Source organism: Bos grunniens, chromosome 7 (genome assembly GCF_055505025.1).
Source record: "Bos grunniens cultivar Pamir isolate PY7600 chromosome 7, Bosgru_T2T1.0, whole genome shotgun sequence".
In the NCBI taxonomy this organism is placed as follows: Eukaryota; Metazoa; Chordata; class Mammalia; order Artiodactyla; family Bovidae; genus Bos; species Bos grunniens.
Window position 1 is genome coordinate 46,317,704 of NC_141171.1, and position 22,453 is coordinate 46,340,156.

Genomic DNA, 22,453 nt, shown 5'->3' on the forward strand with positions numbered 1-22,453 from the left:
TCTTTTTGGCACAGAGAGAGCTGTGTGAAGTCTAACTATTGTAGTTAGAGAACGTTCACTGAAAATAGAACAGAAACGAAGGGCTCTTAGGTAAAATTGTGTGTACAGGTGTTTATGTTGCTTATCTCCGCTGCCTTGAGAAGAGTGGATTCATGCTAGTGGACCTCTGTCAAACAGTCATCTCCCTAGCCTGGGAATTCAGGAGGTGTTTACCAATGTAATTATAAATCCTAATTCTGCAAAGAAAACTGTTTTGTACCTTGTGTTTTCATTTAACGGTATGTATTGAAGGTAGTACTGTGTAATTAGCTAAAAGAGCTGCCTTATTTTTTCCAAATGGCTGTTTAAGATATTATGATTATTGCAAAAAAAAGGTGACTGAGGAACTTATTTTTAAGGCTCTAAAAATATTATGGTTCTGTGAGTACAGCTTTCGAAGGTAATATTTAGAAGTATGTGCTCTCTCACAGGTGGTGTACTTATTACCAACAGCTGAAAGGGCACTAATTCAGCCTAGGGCACAGCAGAGCGTCTGCTCATTCAGTAGCTTGTGGACATTGTCTTAAGAGCCTGGGGAAGCCGGTTTAATTTCAGAGTTGGATATTCTTGGGTGGGTTATTGGGAATGTTGGGCTCTGCAGTGGCTCATGTAAAAGGCAGGTAGACTAGAGGCCCCGTGTTGGTGGGGGTTGTCTGCCCCAGACGCACACATGCTGGACTGCCTAGGGAATGGTCCTCAGGTAAGGCCTTTCGTTTGGCTTCTCAGGGAGATGTGAGTCACCTGCTTGGCTAAGATGCTTCCTGACAGATTGCCAGTTCCACTGGAAATCTTCTTTTGAGGGTACCCACGTAGAGAAATAGTTTTAAATATGTTGCTGGTTTTCTCAGCCTTGCAAAGATGAATTTCTTTGGTCTTTCTATTGTTCTTGTACTGAGTTTGAAAAGAAATCCTTCCCTTCCAGAGTCTAGGCACTATAATGTTGAAGTGTTGGTGGTGATGATAATTAATAATAGCGTTAACTGAGCACCTAGTAGAATGCCTGTCATACTGTAAAGTCTGCTACATGAGGTGTCGCCTTTTTACATATGGGAAAACTGAGGCTCATTTCACATGTTAAGTAATTTCTCTGAGGTCAAATAACTAGTGAACAAAAGAGCTAGACTTGAACCTAGGTCTCTGACCCTGAAGTTTCTGCAGTTGACCACTGTGTCAACATACCAGTGACAGTTTGGAGGAGAAAAACATGATCAAATACATCTTTGGTTGGATCTGCTCTGCACATTTCTTGTGTTGTTAATTGAGAATATTCTTCTGTTGCCTGCAGATTAAGATCTGGTGTTCTCTTTGCAGCAACTAGAATAGTTGCCCATGTTTTTCAGAGAAAGTCATTGTGAGACATGAAGTCATATTCTAGGGCAAAGAATGCCTTCCTTGGTGTACCAAGCAATGTTTATGTGGTTGATCAGTCATCAACACCAAGAGAAGGTCCTGTCCTGTGACATGTGCGTGCTTGGCAATGATCTTGCTCTGCATTTTGCTTAATAATTTTCATTATTTTTAATTAAAGTTGAAGAAGTGCAGACTCTAGCTAAAATTAAGGTAGGTTGTGTTGCCGGAATCTGGTAATTACTTTAATTGATCACAAGATAGTTTCCTTGATCACCAATTAGACTAAATTGCCGATCATGTTTCAAGACGTGAAGAAATGCCCGAACTGATTTATGTAATAGTGTTTTCATTTCTAATCAGACATAAATATCGTTTCCTTCCATAGCAATTGTATTTTATTAAAAAAAAAAAAGGGTTATAGGCCTACAAACATGAAGGTGATTCATAAACAATAGAGTTCTAATTCATTGAATTAGTAAAGGAAGTATTTAGAGGCTTAATGGAGATTGTACTGGGGAAATTACTTTGGAGTTGCTGGTGCTCATTTTCTTAGTGGGAGATGTGTTCTTTTTTAGTGTGTAATTAAAATAGTCTATAATCAAAATATAAAAGGCAGCTGACTTAAAGAACATATCAAAGAGAATTGCTCTGAGTAATGACAGATTCATATTGTAAATATGTGCTAGAAGTTAAGTCTTAGAACTTTAATAAATCATACATGTTATTTGGACTGAAGCTGATGCTGTTAAACATTTCACAGATCAATACAGGGTTTTGTTTCAGTTTTGTGCATCTGATAGTCTTTCATATTTTCATGGAGTAAACTGAAACAAAAGGAACTTTAAGAAAAATTAAGGTTCCCAAAGAATACTTGATTTGGGGGTTCATGGAAAAATCTTTTAATTGCTGATGGTTTGGAGATTTCCAAATGACAAACTCCATTGGCCCGATTTACTGTGATTGTAATGCTTACATTCCTTAAAATGGCAGAGTGACTTAAAAAGTCATACTTCATCATGCATTCATGGACTTGTTCATAAAATGTTTGTAATTTGCAATAGAGGAAAGACTGAAACCATTATCAGCCATTATATGCTATTTGTTGGACATATGTTTGTTTGAAATGGCCGTGGCTCAACAGAATATGGCTCATAGACAAACTATGCTGTAAATTGGCACTAAAAACCCACCTAAACAGGTAGGCATATGTTAAGAAGTTAATGTGAGCCAAAATATTTTAATATGAACCAGGTTACATACATTGCAGGATCCCAGTTCCCTTTACAGTGAGACCTTCATTTGCATGGTTTCCTCATTTTTTCCCTACCCAGCTTTAAAAATAGGTCATGTATATATTGGTTCAAAAGTTAAAAGGGACCAAAGAGTATAGTAAGCCTCTTCCTCTTCCTATTTCTGATTCTTAACCATCCAGTTCTCCCTCTCCCCAACCCCCATCACTCACTGTTAGCTGATCCTTATGTATATCATTCCAGAGATGTTAATTCACGTGGTTTCTTTTCTTTCCTTTTCATACAACTTATAGACTATTGTTACCCATTTTTTTCTTATTTAATAATATATCTTGGAGGTATTTCTAGTCAGAGGATAAATAGTTTTCTCCTTCTTCTTAATGGCTACGTAGTATTCCAGTGAATAAATATACCGTGAAATATAGTTTAGTCAGTTCTTTATTGATGGACATGTGGCTCTTTCAGCCCTGTCACTGTTAAAGACTGTGTTGCAGTGACCATTCTTGTAATTTTTGTATGGGTATGTCTGCAGGAAAAATTCCTAGAAGTGGAATTGCTTGGCTGAAAGGCATAATCCTATTTTCCTAAGGGCATAGGCATTTTTAATTTTGATCTTGTCATGTTCTCTTCCATAGTGATTATTGTATTAATTTATTTTCACCAAAAATATATGGAAGTGCCTTTTCTCCTGTACCTTCACTAGCAGAATATTATCAAACTTTTTGATCTTTGCCAAACAAGAGATTTAACTTAGTTCCCCACACCCTGACTTTTTGAGATAAAATTGACAAATAACTTAGTTTTAATTTGTACTTCCATATATGGGGTTAGGCAGTTTTTATGTTTAAAAACTATTTGATTTCTTTTCTGTTAGCTATTATGTCCTTACCCATTAAAAAAAATTGCATGTTTGGTCTTTTTCTTATTCATCAGATCTCTCTACATGCTGAGGAAATGTGTACTGCAAATAAAGTTTGTTGTTTGTCTTTTAATTTGTTTGTTGATTTTTATTGTCATACAGAAAAACATTTAATGTAGTAATCTTTTTTTAAGTAGTGGTTTAAAGTTTTCTGCATGTAGAATTTATGCATTTCTTGTTAAGCTTTACTTTTAGATAATTTTTGGTGCCATTTTAGGTGGGAACTTTTCTTATAGTATCTTTGCTAATTCATTGTTTTTATAAGAAGACTATTGACTTTTGTGGGGGTGGGGTCTTGTTTATTTTCTACTTCGGTGGGAATTCTTCCAGTGTTTCCTTGTTAAGAAAGATGTTGCCTTTTGAACTGAGAATATATTCTCTCATTTAAGGAGCCCATATGTTTTTATTTCATTAAGAGTTTTCATGCATAAAAAATATTGAATGTATCAAATATCTTTTTAGAATTTATAGAAGTCATATATAATTTTTCTCTTTTGACTTATTAGTATGGTAAATCATATTAACAGGTCCCCAATATTGAACTATCCTTGCATTCTTGAAAAAAATCCTATTTGCTCATGGTGTTTTGTTCCAGTGTACTCAAAGTTTTATTTATTAGGATTTCAATTAATATGAAATCTATAGTTTCATTATTATGTACTATCTATGTGAGAATTTGGAGACTGTTATTATAGGTTAGGGAAGTAATCTGGAAATATCCTTCTTTTTCTTTGCTCTGGAATAGTTTAATCAGTATTAGAGTTAACTGTTCCATATAGGTTTGGTAGAATTCCTCTGTGAAATGATTGGGAAGGGTTACATTTGGGTGTTACTCTTAGACACATTTCTCTTTTACAGTTATTTAATTAATTTTTTTCTCTTCTAAAGTCAATTTTGATCATTTTTCTGTCTCAGAGAACTATCTTATGTTTTAAAGTTTATTTGTATCAACTTTGTTTAAAAATCATTTTTTGTATGTTTTAAAATTTTTCTTGTAATTGTAGTTACTTCCCCATTCTCATCCCTTTACCATACAGTTTTAGTACATATTATTTTTTAGTTCTAGTGCTTATGTTTTACACCTTTAAATATACATGTATCTTTAACATTTGATATTTCAGCTTTTAAAGATTTTTTTAAACTTTCATTTACCTTCCCTATTTCTATTTCTTTCAACTCTTTAAAATATTTATTTATTTGGCTATGTTGGGTCTTAGTTATGGCTGCTGCTGCTGCTGCCAAGTCGCTTCAGTCGTGTCCGACTCTGTGCGACCCCATAGACAGCAGCCCACCAGGCTCCCCCGTCCCTGGGATTCTCCAGGCAAGAACACTGGAGTGGGTTGCCATTTCCTTCTCCAGTGCATGAAAGTGAAAAGTGAAAGTGAAGTCACTCAGTCTACTGAGTCACTGCAGCCTACCAGACTCCTCCATCCATGGGATTTTCCAGGAAGAGTACTGGAGTGGGCTGCCATCGCCTTCTCCACTTAGTTGTGGCATGTGGGGTCTTTTGTTGTGGTGCATGGGCTCTCTGGTTGTGGTGCATGGGCTCTGGGATATATGGACTTAGTTGCTCCATGACATGTGGGGTCTTAGTTCCCAGACCAGGGGTTGAAGCAGTGTCCGCTACATTGCAAGGCAGATTCTTAACCACTGGACTGCCAGGGAAAACTATTAAAATAATAGTTTATAACATTTATATTTTATTCTGTAAGTATAAACCCCCACAGTTGTTTTAAATGTATTTCTAGAGCTGAGTGAATTTATTACTCATTGCCAATACTTTTGGTATAGTTTCTCCATTAAACTCTTAGTTACATATATTTCATCCTTTAATAAAAATTTCCTCAAGAAGGGTGAATGGAAATTATTCCCTGAGTTACTGCATTTAAAAAACATATGTCCTCTGCATTAATTTCAAGCAATGGTTTAGCTGGGTATAAAATTCTTCACACTTTGATTTCCTAAAGTCGTTATAGGCATTGCTCCTCTGGCTTGTGTGTTGAATTTGATATGTGGAAGTTTAAAGTCAGTAAGATTCTTTTCATCATTATAGGTGAATTGATCTTTTTGACTAGATGCCAAAAGGATTCTTTAAATCTTCATAGTTCATTAACTTTACTAGAATGTATGGAAATGGATGAATTCTTAGTCTATGGATTTAAATTTTTTCTTTTTGGAAGTTTTTCTTGAATTAAATCTCCAGGGTTTTTCTTTTTTCTTTCTTTTTTTTTTTTAAGTTGTTCTTTTATTGACAACAGTTATCTATAAGTTAAATATACTTCATTTTCTGTACTTACTATTTTCTAGTTCTTATTGACTCTAGTTGATTTCTAGTTCGTCTGTCCATTTTCTCAGTCCTGTTCTCTAAACTTATTAATTGCTGGTGTCTATTCTGCCTTGGCCTGTTAGCAACTTTCTTTGATGGAATGGTTTTAGAAAGCCTGTGCATTTAGCTAGCTCAAGGCCTTTAGATTCCAAGTGGCATCCTGGTAACAAGTAGCTACGGCTATAAAAATAAATCTTTGAAAGAAGAGACAGATGCTTTTCACGATTTGCCAAGTCTGCTGTTTAGTCATATTCCTTCTTTATTATATTCCAGATAATCAGAATTCCCCTTTGAAGTTTTTCTTTTTCCCTCTCCTTACATACTCATCTAACTTCCTTGCAAAAATTCTTTTACTTTAATTTGAATGTGTACTGATATAGATGTTTTTAATTTGTAGATTTAAAAATAAATATTTGGAGGATTATTTGGTTCTGTTATAAGGAAGAAAAATTATGGAATTATCTTTTTGCTCCCAGAGAAGATTGAATATTCTTTTCCTAAGGAAGAATTAGGAGCAAATCCTGTGTAAATAGTTTATTAGGCTTTGTGATGTTTTATTGAATGTAAATATTAGGTGACAGTTGAAGGGAAATATGTAAAAGGAAGGAAAATGCAAATTTGGAGAATCTTTGGATGTGCCTTTTTTCTTTTAAGCATTGTATATAGATAGGGTAGATGCTTTTTCTTTGATCAGTATACCTCTAATGATATGGCTGTTCTCTTATAAGTCATATTTTTGATGGAATAGATTTTGCTACTATGCTGATAGCATGCTGGGTGGTCAGAGATTTGAGGATCACTTCTGACCATGTTCAGATCAGACACTCATTCAGTCCATTTGGCTCTTGGGAATGTTAAAGTATTCTAAGCATCACTTTGGACCTTTTTGGATGGCTTTGTTCAAAGAAATTGTGGCAACAGGGCTTAAAAACTTGGACAGTGACCCACTGTGCCACCTGATTTCTTATTATTCACTAGTTTTCCCCAGTCAGTGTGCCTCAGAATGTTATCCCACAGTGTGTTATTCGTCTGATATATGTGTGTCAGTTTCTGTTTAAGGCCCATGGGAAAATGCGAGGGCCATTCTTCCTAGAGACAGCAACTAGAATCTTAGGTTCTCAAGACAATGGGAGGGCTTTTTACTTATCGTTATGTTTTGTAAGGTTTGTGGTGTGCATTTGGCCAGAAGCTGTAGTGGTAGCATTGTGTGCATTAGTAATCTCTGACTCTGTGCCAGGTGCTGTGCTGAGTAATTTTATATCCCCATCTCTTTTTAAAAAATTAAAATAATTACATGAGCTTTTTATTATTATCCCCATTTTACTGAAGAAAATTGAGGCTCAGAGTTAAATCACATGACAATTGAGTAATAGAATTGGGATTTGAATCCCTGGCTCCCTGGCTCAAAAATCCATGTCCTTAATGTCTGTATTACTGTCTCTCAGGGGTGGTGATATGATTGTAAATCTTCTAAAGCTAAATGAGAATAAGGCATTAGAAGCAAGCAGAGTAAAAATTCTCATAATAATTTAGTACAGGTTTACTCTGTTTTAATAGTTAAAACAAACTTTCTCATTCGACTCACCCCTTCCGCCTCACATAATATGGAGAATCAGATTGAAATAAGAAGGGGTGGGAGAGTGAATATTGTTTGTCCACTGATAAGTCCATGCATGGTTAAGTGGATTTTTCTTGAACTTCCTTCCTTTTCTTAGTAGGGAAAACCTTCAGGCATTAAGTGTCAAAATGGAAATCTTTATCCTGAATGAAATCGATTGTGAGATAAGAACCATTATGAATGACAGAACTGTTTGAAAATGACATCTTCCATATTTCTGTTAACTTGGAAATGTGCTCCTATGTCATTTGGTGATTCGAAAAAACATAGCCCAACTAACATCAGATTGGTTTTTCTGGATAGGGGTAAAGAAGTTAAATATTTATATGGCTGTGATGGGTACTGCCCTGTGAATTCCACTGTAACTTTATAATTTGCCATTACCTTAGAGCCTTACCAAGTATTTCTGCCTTCTGGACACGAAAGAGACAAACTCTTCTATTGTTTGCAATTACCCTCATAAAAATTTGAAAGTAAGCAAAGCAAGCAAAAAAAAAAAAAAAAATGTTTTTCTTTCCTCTCAGGACAGGTTTGCCTTCTGCTTAACAAAATTAGGTTTGCACTTTCCCAGTGGTATGAAGTCAGTGCCCTGCAGGTCCCCACTCAGGCCTGTGGCTGACTCTGCAGCCGTCTGCCCCAAGCGGAGTGTTTTCTCTTCGAAATGGCAGTGCTAGGCAGTAGCGAGAAGATCCTAAGCAGGCAAGCCCTTCTTTTCTGTTCCACTCTGGGTGTCAGTGAAAATAGTCTCTCATCCCCTTCTGTCCTGCCTGGGGGATGGGATGGTGGTTCACTTCTACCAGAGCTTTCGCTTAAGACACACTCTCACATTTTCCCGTAGTCTTTGTGGTCAGTACCTTAGCAACCCAGTCACTAAAAACAAAAGGAGCAGTGCTGCAGGAAAAGAGACTGCTAAGATTTGGGGCCAGGTACACTGGCCCCATTTGAGAGCCAGGACACTGAGTGGAAGGGAAATTATTCCCTGTTTTATAGAGTCTCATCCTGAGGACAGTTAAACAGTCCAGACAGGTCATTGGGTGAGACCAATTTCCCAGTTTGTTTATTTGAGCCTGAGTGTTTTTCACATACAGCAGCAGGTCACAGTCCTGCTACACTGCTATCCCACCTCTGTGGAGAGCACTCCCTTTTATTATTGCTTCTCTAGGCTTTCCTAACCCTGTCTTTATCGGGTTGCTCTGGGGTCCCTCTCAGGGGGGCACGGGCAGTGTCAGTCATCACTTTTGACTTCGTCTTATGCAGGCCTTTGGCTTTATGTCCCGAGTTGCCCTACAAGCAGAGAAGATGAATCACCACCCGGAATGGTTCAATGTGTACAACAAGGTAACTGAATTGCCTTATTTTGGGATCACCTTAATTTTGGAGTTAAGAAACTTCTTTCTTACTTGCTTGTCATCCTGTGCAGCTAAGTGTCATTCATTGTGCTTAGGAAAATACTCTCTTATTCTTTCTCTCAGAATCCCTGTGTATTATTGCAAATTAGTAACAAATTTCAGATTACTCAAAAGAACAATGACTAAGTTCCTTATTTTCATGCTTGTCTTCTACTGAAACTATGAAAAACAGGCCAAATTAGACTCCTGAATTAAGCTTGAATATCAGTCATGTAGATAACATTTTTTAAACCCTCTTAAGGTAAAGTATTGAAAGAAATGGTAGCAAATCAGAAAGATATGTTTTTTTTTAATCTCATTGAAATCAATTTGTTCAAGTAAATTCTCTATTCTCAATTGGAACTGATTTTCGTAACAGCAGGGGGCACAGTGAGAAGACTCATGCTTGCCCCCGAAGTATCCTTACCTTCATGGTTATGCCATGTGAAATTTCTTATCGTCTGCTTTCTGTGAGGTTCTATAGTCTCTTGAAAGTCCTCTTTAAAAAAAATAAAATTTCATATTTTTGTGATTTATTGCAGTAATTCAGAGGATGCAGGTACCAGCATAAGCTTTTATTTCCTAGTTGCCTTTCTTTACCCATAATTTTGCTTTTGCTTACTAATTGGTTTGTCAAGAGGCAACAGTCTGTTCTTCCACTGCCCTCCCCAACTTCTCTAATTTGGAAATGGGCTTTTTTTTTTAACATGGTTGCTAAGGTATTACATTTGATAGCTTAGTTTTTCTCAGTGGCCTGAAAAGAGTGTAATTAAAGTAATGGGAGTTAAAATGGAACTTCAATCTCTCTCTCTCTCTTTTCCCCCAAGAGTCAAGATTTGAGATTCTGGCAGCTCATTTGCCCTTATGAGAGAACCTTTTTATCCCTGGGTGGCTGCTGAGCTCAGCCTGGAGTTTACTGGGTTTTGGAAATGCATTGCTTATTCATAATGTAGTATTTTCTAAATCATTTAATCTCCCCAGTTCTCAAAGATAAATACTCAGTAATAGATTGATTTCTGAACCACCAAAGGAGAGTACCATGAATTGCAGCTCAGGGTTTTAAAAACTGTTTCTCTTTTTCTTAGGTCCAGATAACGCTCACATCGCATGACTGTGGCGGACTGACCAAAAGAGATGTGAAACTGGCCAAGTTCATTGAAAAAGCAGCTGCTTCTGTGTGACTCCTTCTAAAATGCATGTAGAATCTTACATACACATCTAGCTGCAATGGACTTTGAAGGCAATTTACATGAATAAATTAAGTTATAAATTTAGTTCACCTTTTGAACTATCACATTTTGTAAAATCAGTGCTTAAATAAAAATGATTTAAACTTGAGGCTGAGGTATTTTTCATTATATCTAATCACATATATAAGGTAAATCAACCCAGGTAATTCTATTAATATTTAAAAAGACAAGTAGCATTCTTAGAGAATAGAAATGGATATGCAGGAGCATTCTCATATCTGGAGGATTCTCATTCTCATTCCCATTATTCATATGGGCGAGCATTTTATATCCCAGAAATTCAAGTGATTATGGTGACTTTACAAATGCATTGTATTGGAAAGCAGTTGTAAGGTAGAAAAAGAACGATGAACTCAATAGGTAAAGGGTTTTAACTGTATGTAAGGGTTCTCGTGACACTAAAGTTGATTTGGAGTTTACCTGTTGTTGCTACTTAAGTAGTTAATTAAGTTATAGAGATTACATAAATTGGTTGAGCTGTCTGTGTTTTATCCTTCGTTTTCAGACAGGGAGAAAGGAGAAGACAAGTGTCTTGTTCATGGCTTCCAGCAAGGTGAGGCAATAAAAGGATTCACTGTCATAGTGACCAGGGTTTCACATCATTAGCTGACATACTGAGGGAAGAGGAACCAAGGGTCATTTTTTCCCCAGCATTTGCGTGTTGTGAGCCCTGACCTGAGAGTCTGTAGCCACTGAGCTTGAAGCTACTGGGGTATTATCCAGTTACAAGCTCTATTTATTCCATGTGTCACTGATGGGAGTAAAATGGAATATAAAGTAAGCTGTTGCTTAAAAATTGCAGTAACTATTCTTTGAAGGAACTCAGGAATGTAGTTATTAATGAGATTAAAATGTAGATTAAAAGAATGTGTACATATCCATCCAAGGAACATGCCTTATAGTAGTAGGATTTAACAGGGATCATCTTTATACTCTTGCCTCACATCAGAGGCCAGAAAAAATCACTTTATGTTACAAGCAAAGCTTCACCCCTGACCCCCGACAGCCCTCACCCCTAGTCTGAGAGCCATTTGGGAACATGACGAAGAGGCTGAGCTTTCTGAAGTCAATTTTTGGCTCGTTCTGTTGGCCTAGGAGAGGCAGGTAAGTTCATTTTGCTCTATAGGTATGGAGTGTACATGGGAGTGGGGCGTGGAAGTGGAAGAGCCACTCAGGCTCTGTGGCTGCTGGGAGTTCCAGAGCCTGGATCTTGTACTTATTTGAAAATTTTAAGAGTAAAAGGCAAAGTCATATGTTTTTATAAACTATTCCCTGCACTGTAGATTTGGGAGCTTTTGTAGATTACCAAAGATTTCTAGATCAGTGTGTCAAATTTCTTTACATAAATTTTTATACATGAAAAAATTTAAATGTATTTTAAAATAAATAGTCCATTCAAACCTTATGTGCTGATCACCCTGATTTAACAATTACCAAGATCTTGCCAGTTACTTCATATAGTCTCCCATTTCTTTTTTCTTTGCTTAAGTATTTAAAAGCAAATCCCAGATAGCATGTCATTTTATCCCTACATCCTCTAGTAAACAACCCTAGAAAATATGGTCATTTTCTTATAAAAACCAAAATGTACTTATCACACCTAAAAAAATAAACCATAATTTCTTGGTATCAACCTAATACCTGGGCAAAATAAAATTGTCTTGAAGGTCAAGAATGTCTTTGGACAGTAATTTTGTCCTAATCAAGATCTGCATGACATCTACCCATCACATCTGGTGGTTGTGTCTCTTTAAGCTTTCAGACTTAGAACTAGGAAGCCCCCTGCCCTCAGTTCCCTCTTTCTATGTCATTGACCTACTGTAAAACCTGGGTCCTGTAGAATATTCAACCTTCTGGATTTGTTTATTTGTTCCCTTGTGGTGTCATTTAACTTGTTTCACTGTTCCTTGAATGGATACCTTTCACCATATTTTGAATGTAAGTCTGAGAGGCTAAACTATTAACCTATATAGTGCATATGGCACAGTGGAGAGAGCTGTTGCTAAGTCACTGCAGTCGTGTCCGACTCTGTGCTACCCCATAGATGGCAGCCCACCAGGCTCCCCCGCCCCTGGGATTCTCCAGGCAAGAACACTGGAGTGGGTTGCCATTTCCTTCTTCAATGCATGAAAGTGAAAAGTGAAAGTGAAGTCGCTTAGTCGTGTCCGACTCTTAGCGACCCCATGGACCACAGCCTACCAGGCTCCTCCATCCATGGGATTTTCTCTGGAGTGGGGTGCCATTGCCTTCTCCAGTGGAGAGAGCAAGTATAGCTAATAACTGCTATGTCAGGACCTGAGAATGTAGCTAGTAATTCGCGTCTACATGAGGGTTTCGCATAGGGTCCATGTTAAGGGATGTCACATCTGCTGGAACTCATGAAACTTTAGAGAATCAAAGATCTCATATCACAAGTCTATGAAAATACTCCCTGGGGTAAATTCCAATAGAACAAATCCCCAGATTTGCTCAAAGTAACTGACATTTCAACTTAAAGGAGGCATTGTCAAAGTTTGAGGCCCCCAAGTTTTCTTCTATTCCAAATCTTTGTGATAACAGTGGTTTCTCTACATCAAGCTTTGGTTTCCCTCGTTTTTTTTGTTTTTTTTTTAATGATCACTGGAGTAAAGGGGGAGTTAAATAGACCTGACCTATGACTGTTTGCGTGACTTCCATAGATAATAAATCAGGACTAGGATGTTTGACACCCCACTCCAGTACTCTTGCCTGGAAAATCCCATGGATGGAGGAGCCTGGTGGGCTGCAATCCGTGGGGTCGCTGAGAGTCAGACATGACTGAGCGACTTCATTTTCACTTTGCACTTTCATGCATTGGAGAAGGAAATGGCAACCCACTCCAGTATTCTTGCCTGGAGAATCCCAAGGATGGTGGAGCCTGGTGGGCTGCCGTCTATGGGGTCGCACAGAGTCGGACACGACTAAAGCGACTTAGCAGCAGCAGCAGCAGGATGTTTGACAGTGTTCTTTTCTAAAATGAAGTTAGTGAAAGTTTTGAAAATTGTGATTACTGACATTGATAGGATTTAGGAAGTCTTTAGATAAATAGGATAAGCATGATTCTTTGTGTTTTTGCTTGAGCCAAAAAAGCGGTAGCATGTATGTTGTATATGGACACATTCCTAACTTCCATCAGTGTACTGAAGTATTGGACTACTAATGTGGAGCAGTCTGTATAATTTCTTTTTTATTTTTTTGCTTGTAGACTTTATTTATTTTAATTAGAGGCTAATTACTTTACAATATTGTATTGGTTTTGCCTTACATCAACATGAATCCGCCATGGGTGTACACGTGTTCCCAATCCTGAACCCCCCTCCCACCTCCCTCCCCTCTAATCCAGTGTTCAAAAATATACTAGTTGAACTCAATAACTTCAGTTTTGTAAAGTTTCCTGCAAAACAGCAGGAACTATAATAGGGTTTGGATATAATATGTGAGCTTTGTGCTTCAATTCCAGTTACTTGGAATTAGGAATGACTTGGCTAGAAGACTTTGAGTCAACAAGCTGCTGTGCCTTCTGACCGTCCCTGGCTGTGTGCAGCTGAGGTGGTGCTGCACAAGTCAGGCAGAGGGTGAGTTGCTGCTAACAGGGCATAACAGGTGGCCCTTTAGCTTCTCATCCCAAGATATTTATCCTGCCCACCTATCCATGAAGGTGATTTCAGTAGGCCTAGAGAAGCTGGTCACCTTTGGTTCCACAGACCAGACTTCTTCATCAGTGACTCTAGAAACCACATTCAGCTTTGGTTGGCTGTGCTTATGTCATATACCAAGATCAATTGGTCTCTTCTTGAATACTTCCAGCCTGCCATCTTTCCTTACCCCTCCAAGCATCATGGAAGAATTTTTATATTCTTTTTAAAAAAATATTTATTTGGGGGGCAGTGTCATGTTGTTGGGTCACACAGGCTCTTTCCTTGTGACACATGGAATCTCTAGTGGTATCCACTCAGTAGCTGCAGCCAGCAGGCCTAACTCCCCCATGACATGTGGGATCTTAGTTCCCCGACCAAGGATCAAACTCACATTTCCTGTATTGCAAGGTGGATTCTTAACCACTGGACCACCAGGGAAGTCCCCAAAATTTTTTACATTCTTAGTCTCTTCTTCATTTCTCCCTAAAGAGTGCTTTGGTGCTTAAAGAGGGGACGTATAGGAGTATATTCTTGGGGTTCCTGGAAATAAAATTCCTCTCTGCTCAGCTACTTGAGTGAGCATAAGAATCCCTGAGGACATTCATGTAGTCACATAGCATACGTTACCGAGGGCCTCCTGTATGCCTAGACAGAATTAGACACACTGATGTATTGAGGCACGTGGAAACAGAGATGGAGAACTGATTGAGCAGCTCTTCCAGGAGACCACTATGGGTGTAGGCAGAAGCCCGGAAGGTCTTGGGGGCATATGATCAAAGGAGGCGGTAGGAGGCATCAGAGAAACTTGACTCCTGAGGAAGAGAATGTAGAATAAAAAGGTGAGGCCAAAGTGTGAATCCTGAGAACATAAATCAATGTTGCTTAAAGCTTTGCTGTTGATGATTTTAAGTGGAGAGACTGAGTAGATAAGATATTATTTCCCAGTTCAGTATTCTGCTTGCCTGCAAGAGTATTTTTCTACGAGAACTAGTTGAAAACACTTGTTCCAGAATACTTAGGATGTTGGAGGTGATGAGGTGTTTACCTCCTATTACAGTCCAAGAAATAAAGTTTCCAGGAAATTGACCAATTTGGCTAACTAACCATTTAATTCAATACAGGACTACCCAGAAGCCTATATATTGATTTGCCTTGGAAATCAAAGGAGCTAGGAGTAGGAGAATGAGAAGAATATATTCATCCCAAGAATTGAACAGAGGAATAGTGCCTGTTGCTCTTGAACCTAAAACATTTCTACCCCAAGACTCGTCCCTTACACTCTTTAGGTGGTTCATATGTGTATATTCTGTGTCCCCAGTTAGCCAGTGTTGGGCATGGATAACCTCTGCACTTCCTGTTTCTGGTGTTCTAGCCCCAAACCCATCAGAATCTTTCCTTGTCCTTCCAGGTATCTCCAACTGCTGTGCCCTGGCTGTTCACTCTTGCTCTTAGAAGCCCAGAGAGTTTTGCTTTCCCCTCTTCCATGACCCTTGACCTATTCTAACACATTATTAAGGGCAGATGAAGGTACTTCCTGAAGAAGGAAGGCTCTTGTCTGGCCTGTTTCTGCTGTCTTCTAGTTTTATCCCAGAGCTGCACAATTGCAGGGTGCTCTTGACTCTACTCCCTGGAGAAGGGAACGGCAACCTGCTCCAGTATTCTTGCCTGGAGAATCCCATGGACAGAGGAGAGTCTGGTGGGCTGCAGTCCATGAGGTTACAAAGAATTAGACACGACTGAGCGAGTTTCACTCACTCACTCACTCATGACTCTTCTGCTGAACAGAGGTGCTTGGTCTCCTTGGGAAGAGAGGATCTGTGGGTAAAACAGTGGGGAGTTCTCCCCTACAGGGGCCTGCTGGCTAGTAACATACTGGGCTGTGAAGAGTGACCTCATAAAGCAAGGATTCCCTCTGTGGACCCTTCTCCGTGGCCTTGTGGAATCTAGATGCAAGGAGATTCCTAAGCAGAGATTTTCTGTTGGATGGTTAAAGCAAGGAATAAAAATTGAAAATTTGGAAAATGTCTCAGCACTTTTATCACCAGGACCATGCAAGAATCCTTTCTAACTCACTGTTGGAGAATGCGTCACATATGTTCTATGAGAAGTTATGGAAATTTCAGTAAATATTCTTTATTTCTCTTGATTAACAAGTATGCAGATGGCAGTGTTGGGGGCTCTTAGCGGCTTCTCATAGGCACTCTTATACTTCCCAAACTGAGGGATTCATCCTGGATAATCTGATTTCTCTGACTGGTGAGGTTGTTGAAGTCTCAGCCAATCAATTTTCTCAGCTTTACTGTCACAGATAGCTGGTTAATCAGATATTCAGTCACACTCTTATTTGACCTGTAGACCAAATGACTAGTTTGTTCCATCTTTTCCCTTTTTGTTCAATACTGTGTTAGATAATTTGAAGGCTTTTTTTTTTTTTTGGTAATAGGATCTCAAATCAGATAATGGAAATTATATATTTTATTTTTATAGGTTATAGAAGTATATACATTATATATTTTTTTTACTGTGTGAGACTGTTCATTTCTTACATGAGAAAAACTGAACAACACAGATAAATATAAACAGGAAAAGGAATTACCTATAACTTTACCATCAGTAGGCAGACACTGGCAACATTTTGGCATATTTCCTGTTGAATTTTTTTCTACCTGCTTTGCACAGTTGAGATAATTTTAAATAGAGAATTTTTATTTTGCGTTGTTTCTATGTTTTGCTATCCAGTGGATCATATGCATTTTTCTCAAATCATGAAAAATACGTAGACATGTTGTGATATCTGTGCAATATTCCATTAGCTGGATGTGCCATAGTTTACTCAGCCTGTCTTCTTTTGGTTAAACTTTTAAATTGTATCCAAGTTCTTATTACAGCAAATAATGGTGAGATAATCACATTAGGCTAAAGTTACTGTTTGCATTTCCAGTTGTATTCTCTTGGGGTAGATTCCTTGGATCTGAGGATATGAATACAACTAATGTTTTTCAGAAAAATTGGTCAGTTTACATTCCCCTGGAAGTTTATGAGAATGCTCCATCATATTGTGCTCTTGCCAGCATTAAATATTATCAAGTTTAAGTCTTCTCTAATTTCATAAGCAAAGTTAATGGTTTTACTTAATTTGCACCTCCTCGATTAGTAGTGCCACTGAACATTCTAGGGAGGGGGACTTTATTACCATTGTTTTTCTTTCATGAATTGATTATGTGTTTTCCCCTTTTTTCTTAGAGTGGTCAGTTTTTAAAATCATTGATTTGTAAGTGCTTGTATGGTTGATTATTTGATAAGCAGTTTTCCCTACTAGACTGACTGTATATAGTTTTACTTCACCTTATTTCAAGGGCCTACTGTACTGCCTGGCATATAGTAATCATTCAATAAAAACTTGTTGAGTGAATAAATGAGTGAGTTGAATAGTAGTTACTTACGGAAAATTTTGAGCCACCATAGCTCAGTTGGTAAAGAATCCGCCTGCAATGCAGAGACCCCAGTTCGATTCCTGGATCAGGAAGATCCCCTGGAGAAGGGATAGGCTATCAACTCCAGTATTCTTGGGCTTACCTTGTGGCTCAGCTGGTAAAGAATCCACCTGCAACGCGGGAGACCTGGGTGCGATCCCTGGGTTGGGAAGATCCCCTGGAGAAGGGAAAGGCTACCCACTCCAGTATTCTGGCCTGGAGAATTCCATGGACTGTATAGTCCATGGGGTTGCAAAGAGTCGGAAACGACTGAGCAACTTTCGCTTTCACTGAAAATTTGTTGAATGAGTAAAGGAAGATGATGCTTTGTTTGAGAAGAAGTGGTAATCATTTTTTCCCCCATAAGTCTAGAGAGAATGAACTGAGTTAACTGAGTGGGGACAGCCCGAACCCATTGATTGTCATACGTATTTCAGTGGTCATCTAGTCAGCATTTCATTGCGAATCTAAAGTATATATATAGTTTAGATTTATAGTCACAGAAGGGGGAAAGCAGACCCTAGTTCCTAAAAAAGTGTGCGTCGTTTGGGGATCTAACTCTGTTGCAAGATAATCACACCTCTTATTCAACTTTTTGACAGGAGGAAAGATACTCAGTTTCAGGCATTTGTGAAGAAAGTCATAATGAGTCATCTCTTTAAGATAATTATGATTAGCACCATTTCAATGAATGCCTTTTTTATGGTCTTGTGGACTGATTATAAAACAAGATACAACTTGTTCAGACTTTTTGAGGTAAGCAAACAAAATGGGTCCATTTCCTTCTGTTTTATTTCTGAAACTGTTCTAAGATTCTTAAGGCATTTTGTTCAAAAAGTTTTCTATAGAAAAATTCTAAGGACTATTAAAATATACCTTAAAATCTAAGAAGATGGTGGCAGCAATAGTAGCGGCATTTACATCAAATCTAGTTAACAAGAGGGACTTCCCTCACTGTCCAGTGTTTAAGACTGCACACTTCTGTGCAAGGAATGTGGATTTGATCCCTGGTCAAGGAACTGAGATCCCACATGGTACGCAATGTGACCAAAAAACCAAAACTAAAACAACAGCAACAACAAAAACTAGTTATAAGAGATCCTTACAAGAACCACACTGCATAGTATTAGCATCTGTAGCAGAGGAAGCAGAGGGACATCAATAAGTGTTGAATAGCAGTTGATACCAAAGAGTGTGTTGCCTGATCTGTTACTTGTGGGGTAGCACAAGAGGTTCCTGCAGTTTATGAAGGGGCTAGAATGGTTCAGACCCCGTAACTTTTAAAACTGACCGTCCAAGGCTACTTTCAAGTATAGAGTTCCATACTTATGGGAAATATTGGAAGTAGAATGAAAATTGAGCAGGTAAAAGACCCAGAGAAAGGAAGAGAGGTTCAGATAAAATTGGAAAAGGGAAACAGAACCAGGAAACCTCAAGAATCAAGCTGCTGCTGCTGCTGCTAAGTCACTTCAGTCATGTCTGACTCTGTGCGACCCCATAGACGGCAGCCCACCAGGCTCCCCCGTCCCTGGGATTCTCCAGGCAAGAACACTGGAGTGGATTGCCATGTCCTTCTCCAGTGCATGAAAGTGAAGAATGAAAGTGAAGTCGCTCCAGTCGTGCCTGACTCTTAGCTACCCCATGGACTGCAGCCCACCAGGCTTCTCCGACCATGGGATTTTCCAGGCAAGAGTACTGGAGTGGGTCGCCATTGCCTTCTCTGAAGAATCAAGCTACCACATGTTAAATCAAGAATAGATATTTAAAGTTAGAATCACACTTTCTCCTAAAAGTTCAGGAAAATTAATTTCATACAAAAAAGTATAATAGAAAAAGATTGTGGTAAAGTCCCATATAAAATTATAAGAACAAAAGAACAAAGTGGAGAATAGTATCACTACAGATAATGAAAGCCCGCAACAAAGACATGTTCACAAAGCAGATAAAACCTGTACTATTTCAGAACAAGGTATATTTTTACAAAAGTGATATTAGGAAAGAAAAGAGTGAAGTGATAGAACTCAGAGAAGAATTAGAAATAAAATCATTTAAAAAATAAAGACCAAATTAGACTAAGAGCAATTAAATACAGCAGATAAGGACTTAGAAATACAGGATTAAATGGGAGAAATAAAAATTTTATTTTATTTTTTAAATAAAAAATAAAATCAGTAACTTTAAATTAAAAATCAGTAATAAATGAAGAGATTAAAAAGAATTCAAGAGAAAATGAACATTGAAGATTGGAGAAAAATGATCCCACTTAAGGATAATAGGAATCTCTAAATGTGAAATAGAAGCAAAGTAATGAAACAGAATAAACACTCAAATGTAAAATCTAAGATAAGTTACCTGAAATAAAAGAATTGAAACTATGTATTGAAAGAGCACTCGTTGTATATTGAGAATATGGACTTAACAAACACCAGAACATATTCTAGTAAAAGAATATGAAGGAATCTCTTTGGCTTCCCTGGTAGCTCAGCTAGTAAAGAATCTGCCTGCAAATGCTGGAGACTCCAGTTCGATTCCTGGGTTGGGAAGATCCCCTGGAGAAGGGATAGGCTATCCACTCCAGTATTCTTGGGCTTCCCTGGTGGCTTAGCTGGTGAAGAATCTGCCTGCAATGCAAGAGATCTGGGTTGGATCCCTGGGTTGGGAAGATCCCCTGGAGAAAGGAACAGCTACCCACTCCAGTATTCTGGCCTGGAGAATTCCGTGAACTGTATAGTCCATGGGGTCACAAAGAGTTGGACACGAATGAGCAGCTTTCACTTTTACTTTGAAGGAAAGAGGTGTGGAGGAAATTGTTAGCATATAAGTTAAGAGGCTTATAAAGAAAAGAAAATTATTAAACTCTGCTATGGTAGCAGAGACATTACTTTGCCAACAAAGGTCCGTCTAGTCAAGGCTATGGTTTTTACAGTGGTCATGTATGGATGTGAGAGTTGGACTGTGAAGAAGGCTTAGTGCCGAAGAATTGATGCTTTTGAACTGTGGTGTTGGAGAAGACTCTTGAGAGTCCCTTGGACTGCAAGGAGATCCAACCAGTCCATTCTGAAGGAGATCAGCCCTGGGATTTCTTTGGAAGGAATGATGCTAAAGCTGAAACTCCAGTACTTTGGCCACCTCATGCGAAGAGTTGACTCATTGGAAAAGACTCTGATGCTGGGAGGGATTGGGGGCAGGAGGAGAAGGGGACGCCAGAGGATGAGATGGCTGGATGGCATCACTGACTCGATGGACGTGAGTCTGAGTGAACTCTGGGAGTTGGTGATGGACAGGGAGGCCTGGCGTGCTGCAATTCATGGGGTCGCAAAGAGTCGGACATGACTGAGCGACTGAACTGAACTGAACTGATGGTAATGCTTTATGCTGAACGAAAATGGGGCTTCCCCAGTGGCTCAGTGGTAAAGAATCTGCCTGGCAATGCAGGAGACATGGATCCAATCCCTGGTCTGAGAAGATCCTGCATGCTGTGGGGTAACTAAGCCCGTGCACAACAGTTCTTGAGCCTGTGTTGTAGAGCCCAGGAATCACAGTTACTGAGCCCACGCTCCTCAACTACTGAAGCCCTCCTGCGGCTCCACAACAAGAGAGGCCACCGCAATGAGAAAACTGTGCGCTGTCGTGAAGAGTAGTGCCTGCTCACCACTGCTAGAGAAAGGCCTGCACCGCAGTGAAGACCCAGCACAGCCAAAAATAAAGAAAAGGAAACGGAGCAAAACATTTAAGATACTTTAGGAAAGAAAATGTGAACCAAGATTTCTAGATCCGGCAGAACTCACTTTCAGGTTTAAAGGGCATAGACAAACTGTCATCAGCATAAAAAAATCTTGACTAATACTGCTTCCATGAGCCCTTTCTTAGGACTCTGTTTAATAAGGAATAAGTTTCAGCCAACTAAAATTATTAAAGAAGTATCAACATTGGAAAGGCAATGAACAGTAAAATATGTTTTTATTTATAGAACTAATCATAATTATGGGTTAACAAGGAGAGAATATATTACAAATGAATATATACTCTGACAATGAAGATATAGTATTGATTAAAATGGGGAAGAATGGAGAGTCAATGCAAAATTTTAAACCATTTGTCAGAAATCAACTTTGTGGTGATGCTCTTAGTATTACACTGAGACTGCTGTTTGTGTAATACAAGATAAAGCAGATGAGTAATGGGATAGTTTAATTCTGTTATCCTCAGTATTCTTGAGAACCAGGTTACTCATGGAAGAAAGGAAATATGAATATAACATAGACAATGTAAAACCCTGTAGTTTTGCATTTAAATTGGAAGTATCAATATAAATTCCTAAGGTATTTTATCATTATCCATTGAAAAACCTAGAACACTGACCAACTTAACAATTATGCATCCTTAGTGCCCATAATGTGGTGTTGAAATACTGTTTATCACTAGAAGGAGCTAGGGATTCTTTGAGATGTGGTTGATTGCAGGTTTAGGCCTGAAACTATACCAAATGAGCTCAGAATATCTTGTACACATAGCAACTGCTGCTAAGTCACTTCAGTCGTGTCCGACTCTGTGCGACCCCATAGACGTCAGTCCACCAGGCTCCCCCATCCCTGGGATTAGAACACTGGAGTGGGTTGCCATTTCCTTCTCCAATGCATGAAAGTGAAAAGTGAAAATGAAGTCGCTCAGTCGTGTCCGACTCTTAGTGACCCCATGGACCACAGCCTACCAGACTCCGCCATCCATGGGATTTTCCAGGCAAGGAAGTTATCAAAGATTACTGTGAGTAAAAGTCACTCAGTTGTGTCTGACTCTGCAACCCCATGGACTGTACAGTTCATGGAATTCTCCGGGCCAGAATACTGGAGTGGGTAGCCTTTCCCTTCTCCAGGGAATCTTCCCAACCCAGGGATCAAACCCAGGTCTCCTGCATTGCAGGTGGATTCTTTACCAGCTGAGCCACAAGGTAAGCCCAAGAATGCTGGAGTGGATAGCCTATCCCTTCTCCAGGGGATCTTTCTGACCCAAGAATCAAACTGGGGTCTCCTGCATTGCAGGTGGATTCTTTACCAACTGAGCTATCAGGGAAGCCCAAAGATTGCTGGGGTCGTGTCAAAAGGACTCAGGAGACAACTTGATGAGACTCCTGCTGGCTAAAGATGGGACTCTTTGAGCTTTAATAAGGATAATAATTATAGTGGA

General features: G+C 38.8%; 2 protein-coding genes across 10 annotated transcripts in view; both read left to right on the plus strand.

Moving 5' to 3' along the window:
* The window catches only part of PCBD2 (pterin-4 alpha-carbinolamine dehydratase 2), a 41,919-nt gene extending 31,691 nt beyond the window's left edge, over positions 1-10,228 (plus strand). For all 7 annotated transcript variants that reach the window (XM_086411668.1, XM_086411670.1, XM_086411669.1 and 4 more), the window contains 2 exons: positions 8,760-8,840; positions 9,976-10,228. In XM_086411668.1, the coding sequence (XP_086267794.1) occupies positions 8,760-8,840; positions 9,976-10,071 (177 nt within the window). In that variant the 3' untranslated portion in view covers positions 10,072-10,228. The remainder of the gene's footprint in view (positions 1-8,759; positions 8,841-9,975) is intronic.
* Positions 1-22,453, plus strand: part of CATSPER3 (cation channel sperm associated 3) — a 57,698-nt gene that overhangs the window by 10,469 nt on the left and 24,776 nt on the right. The window contains exons 1-3 of one of the 3 annotated variants that reach the window (XM_086411659.1): positions 10,603-10,693; positions 13,619-13,733; positions 17,872-18,025. In XM_086411659.1, coding sequence (XP_086267785.1) covers positions 17,915-18,025 — 111 coding nt within the window. In that variant the 5' untranslated portion in view covers positions 10,603-10,693; positions 13,619-13,733; positions 17,872-17,914. Of the gene's footprint in view, positions 1-10,602; positions 10,694-13,618; positions 13,734-15,653; positions 15,919-17,871; positions 18,026-22,453 lie in introns of those variants that run through there. The other 2 variants (XM_086411661.1, XM_086411660.1) reach the window with 2 other exon arrangements.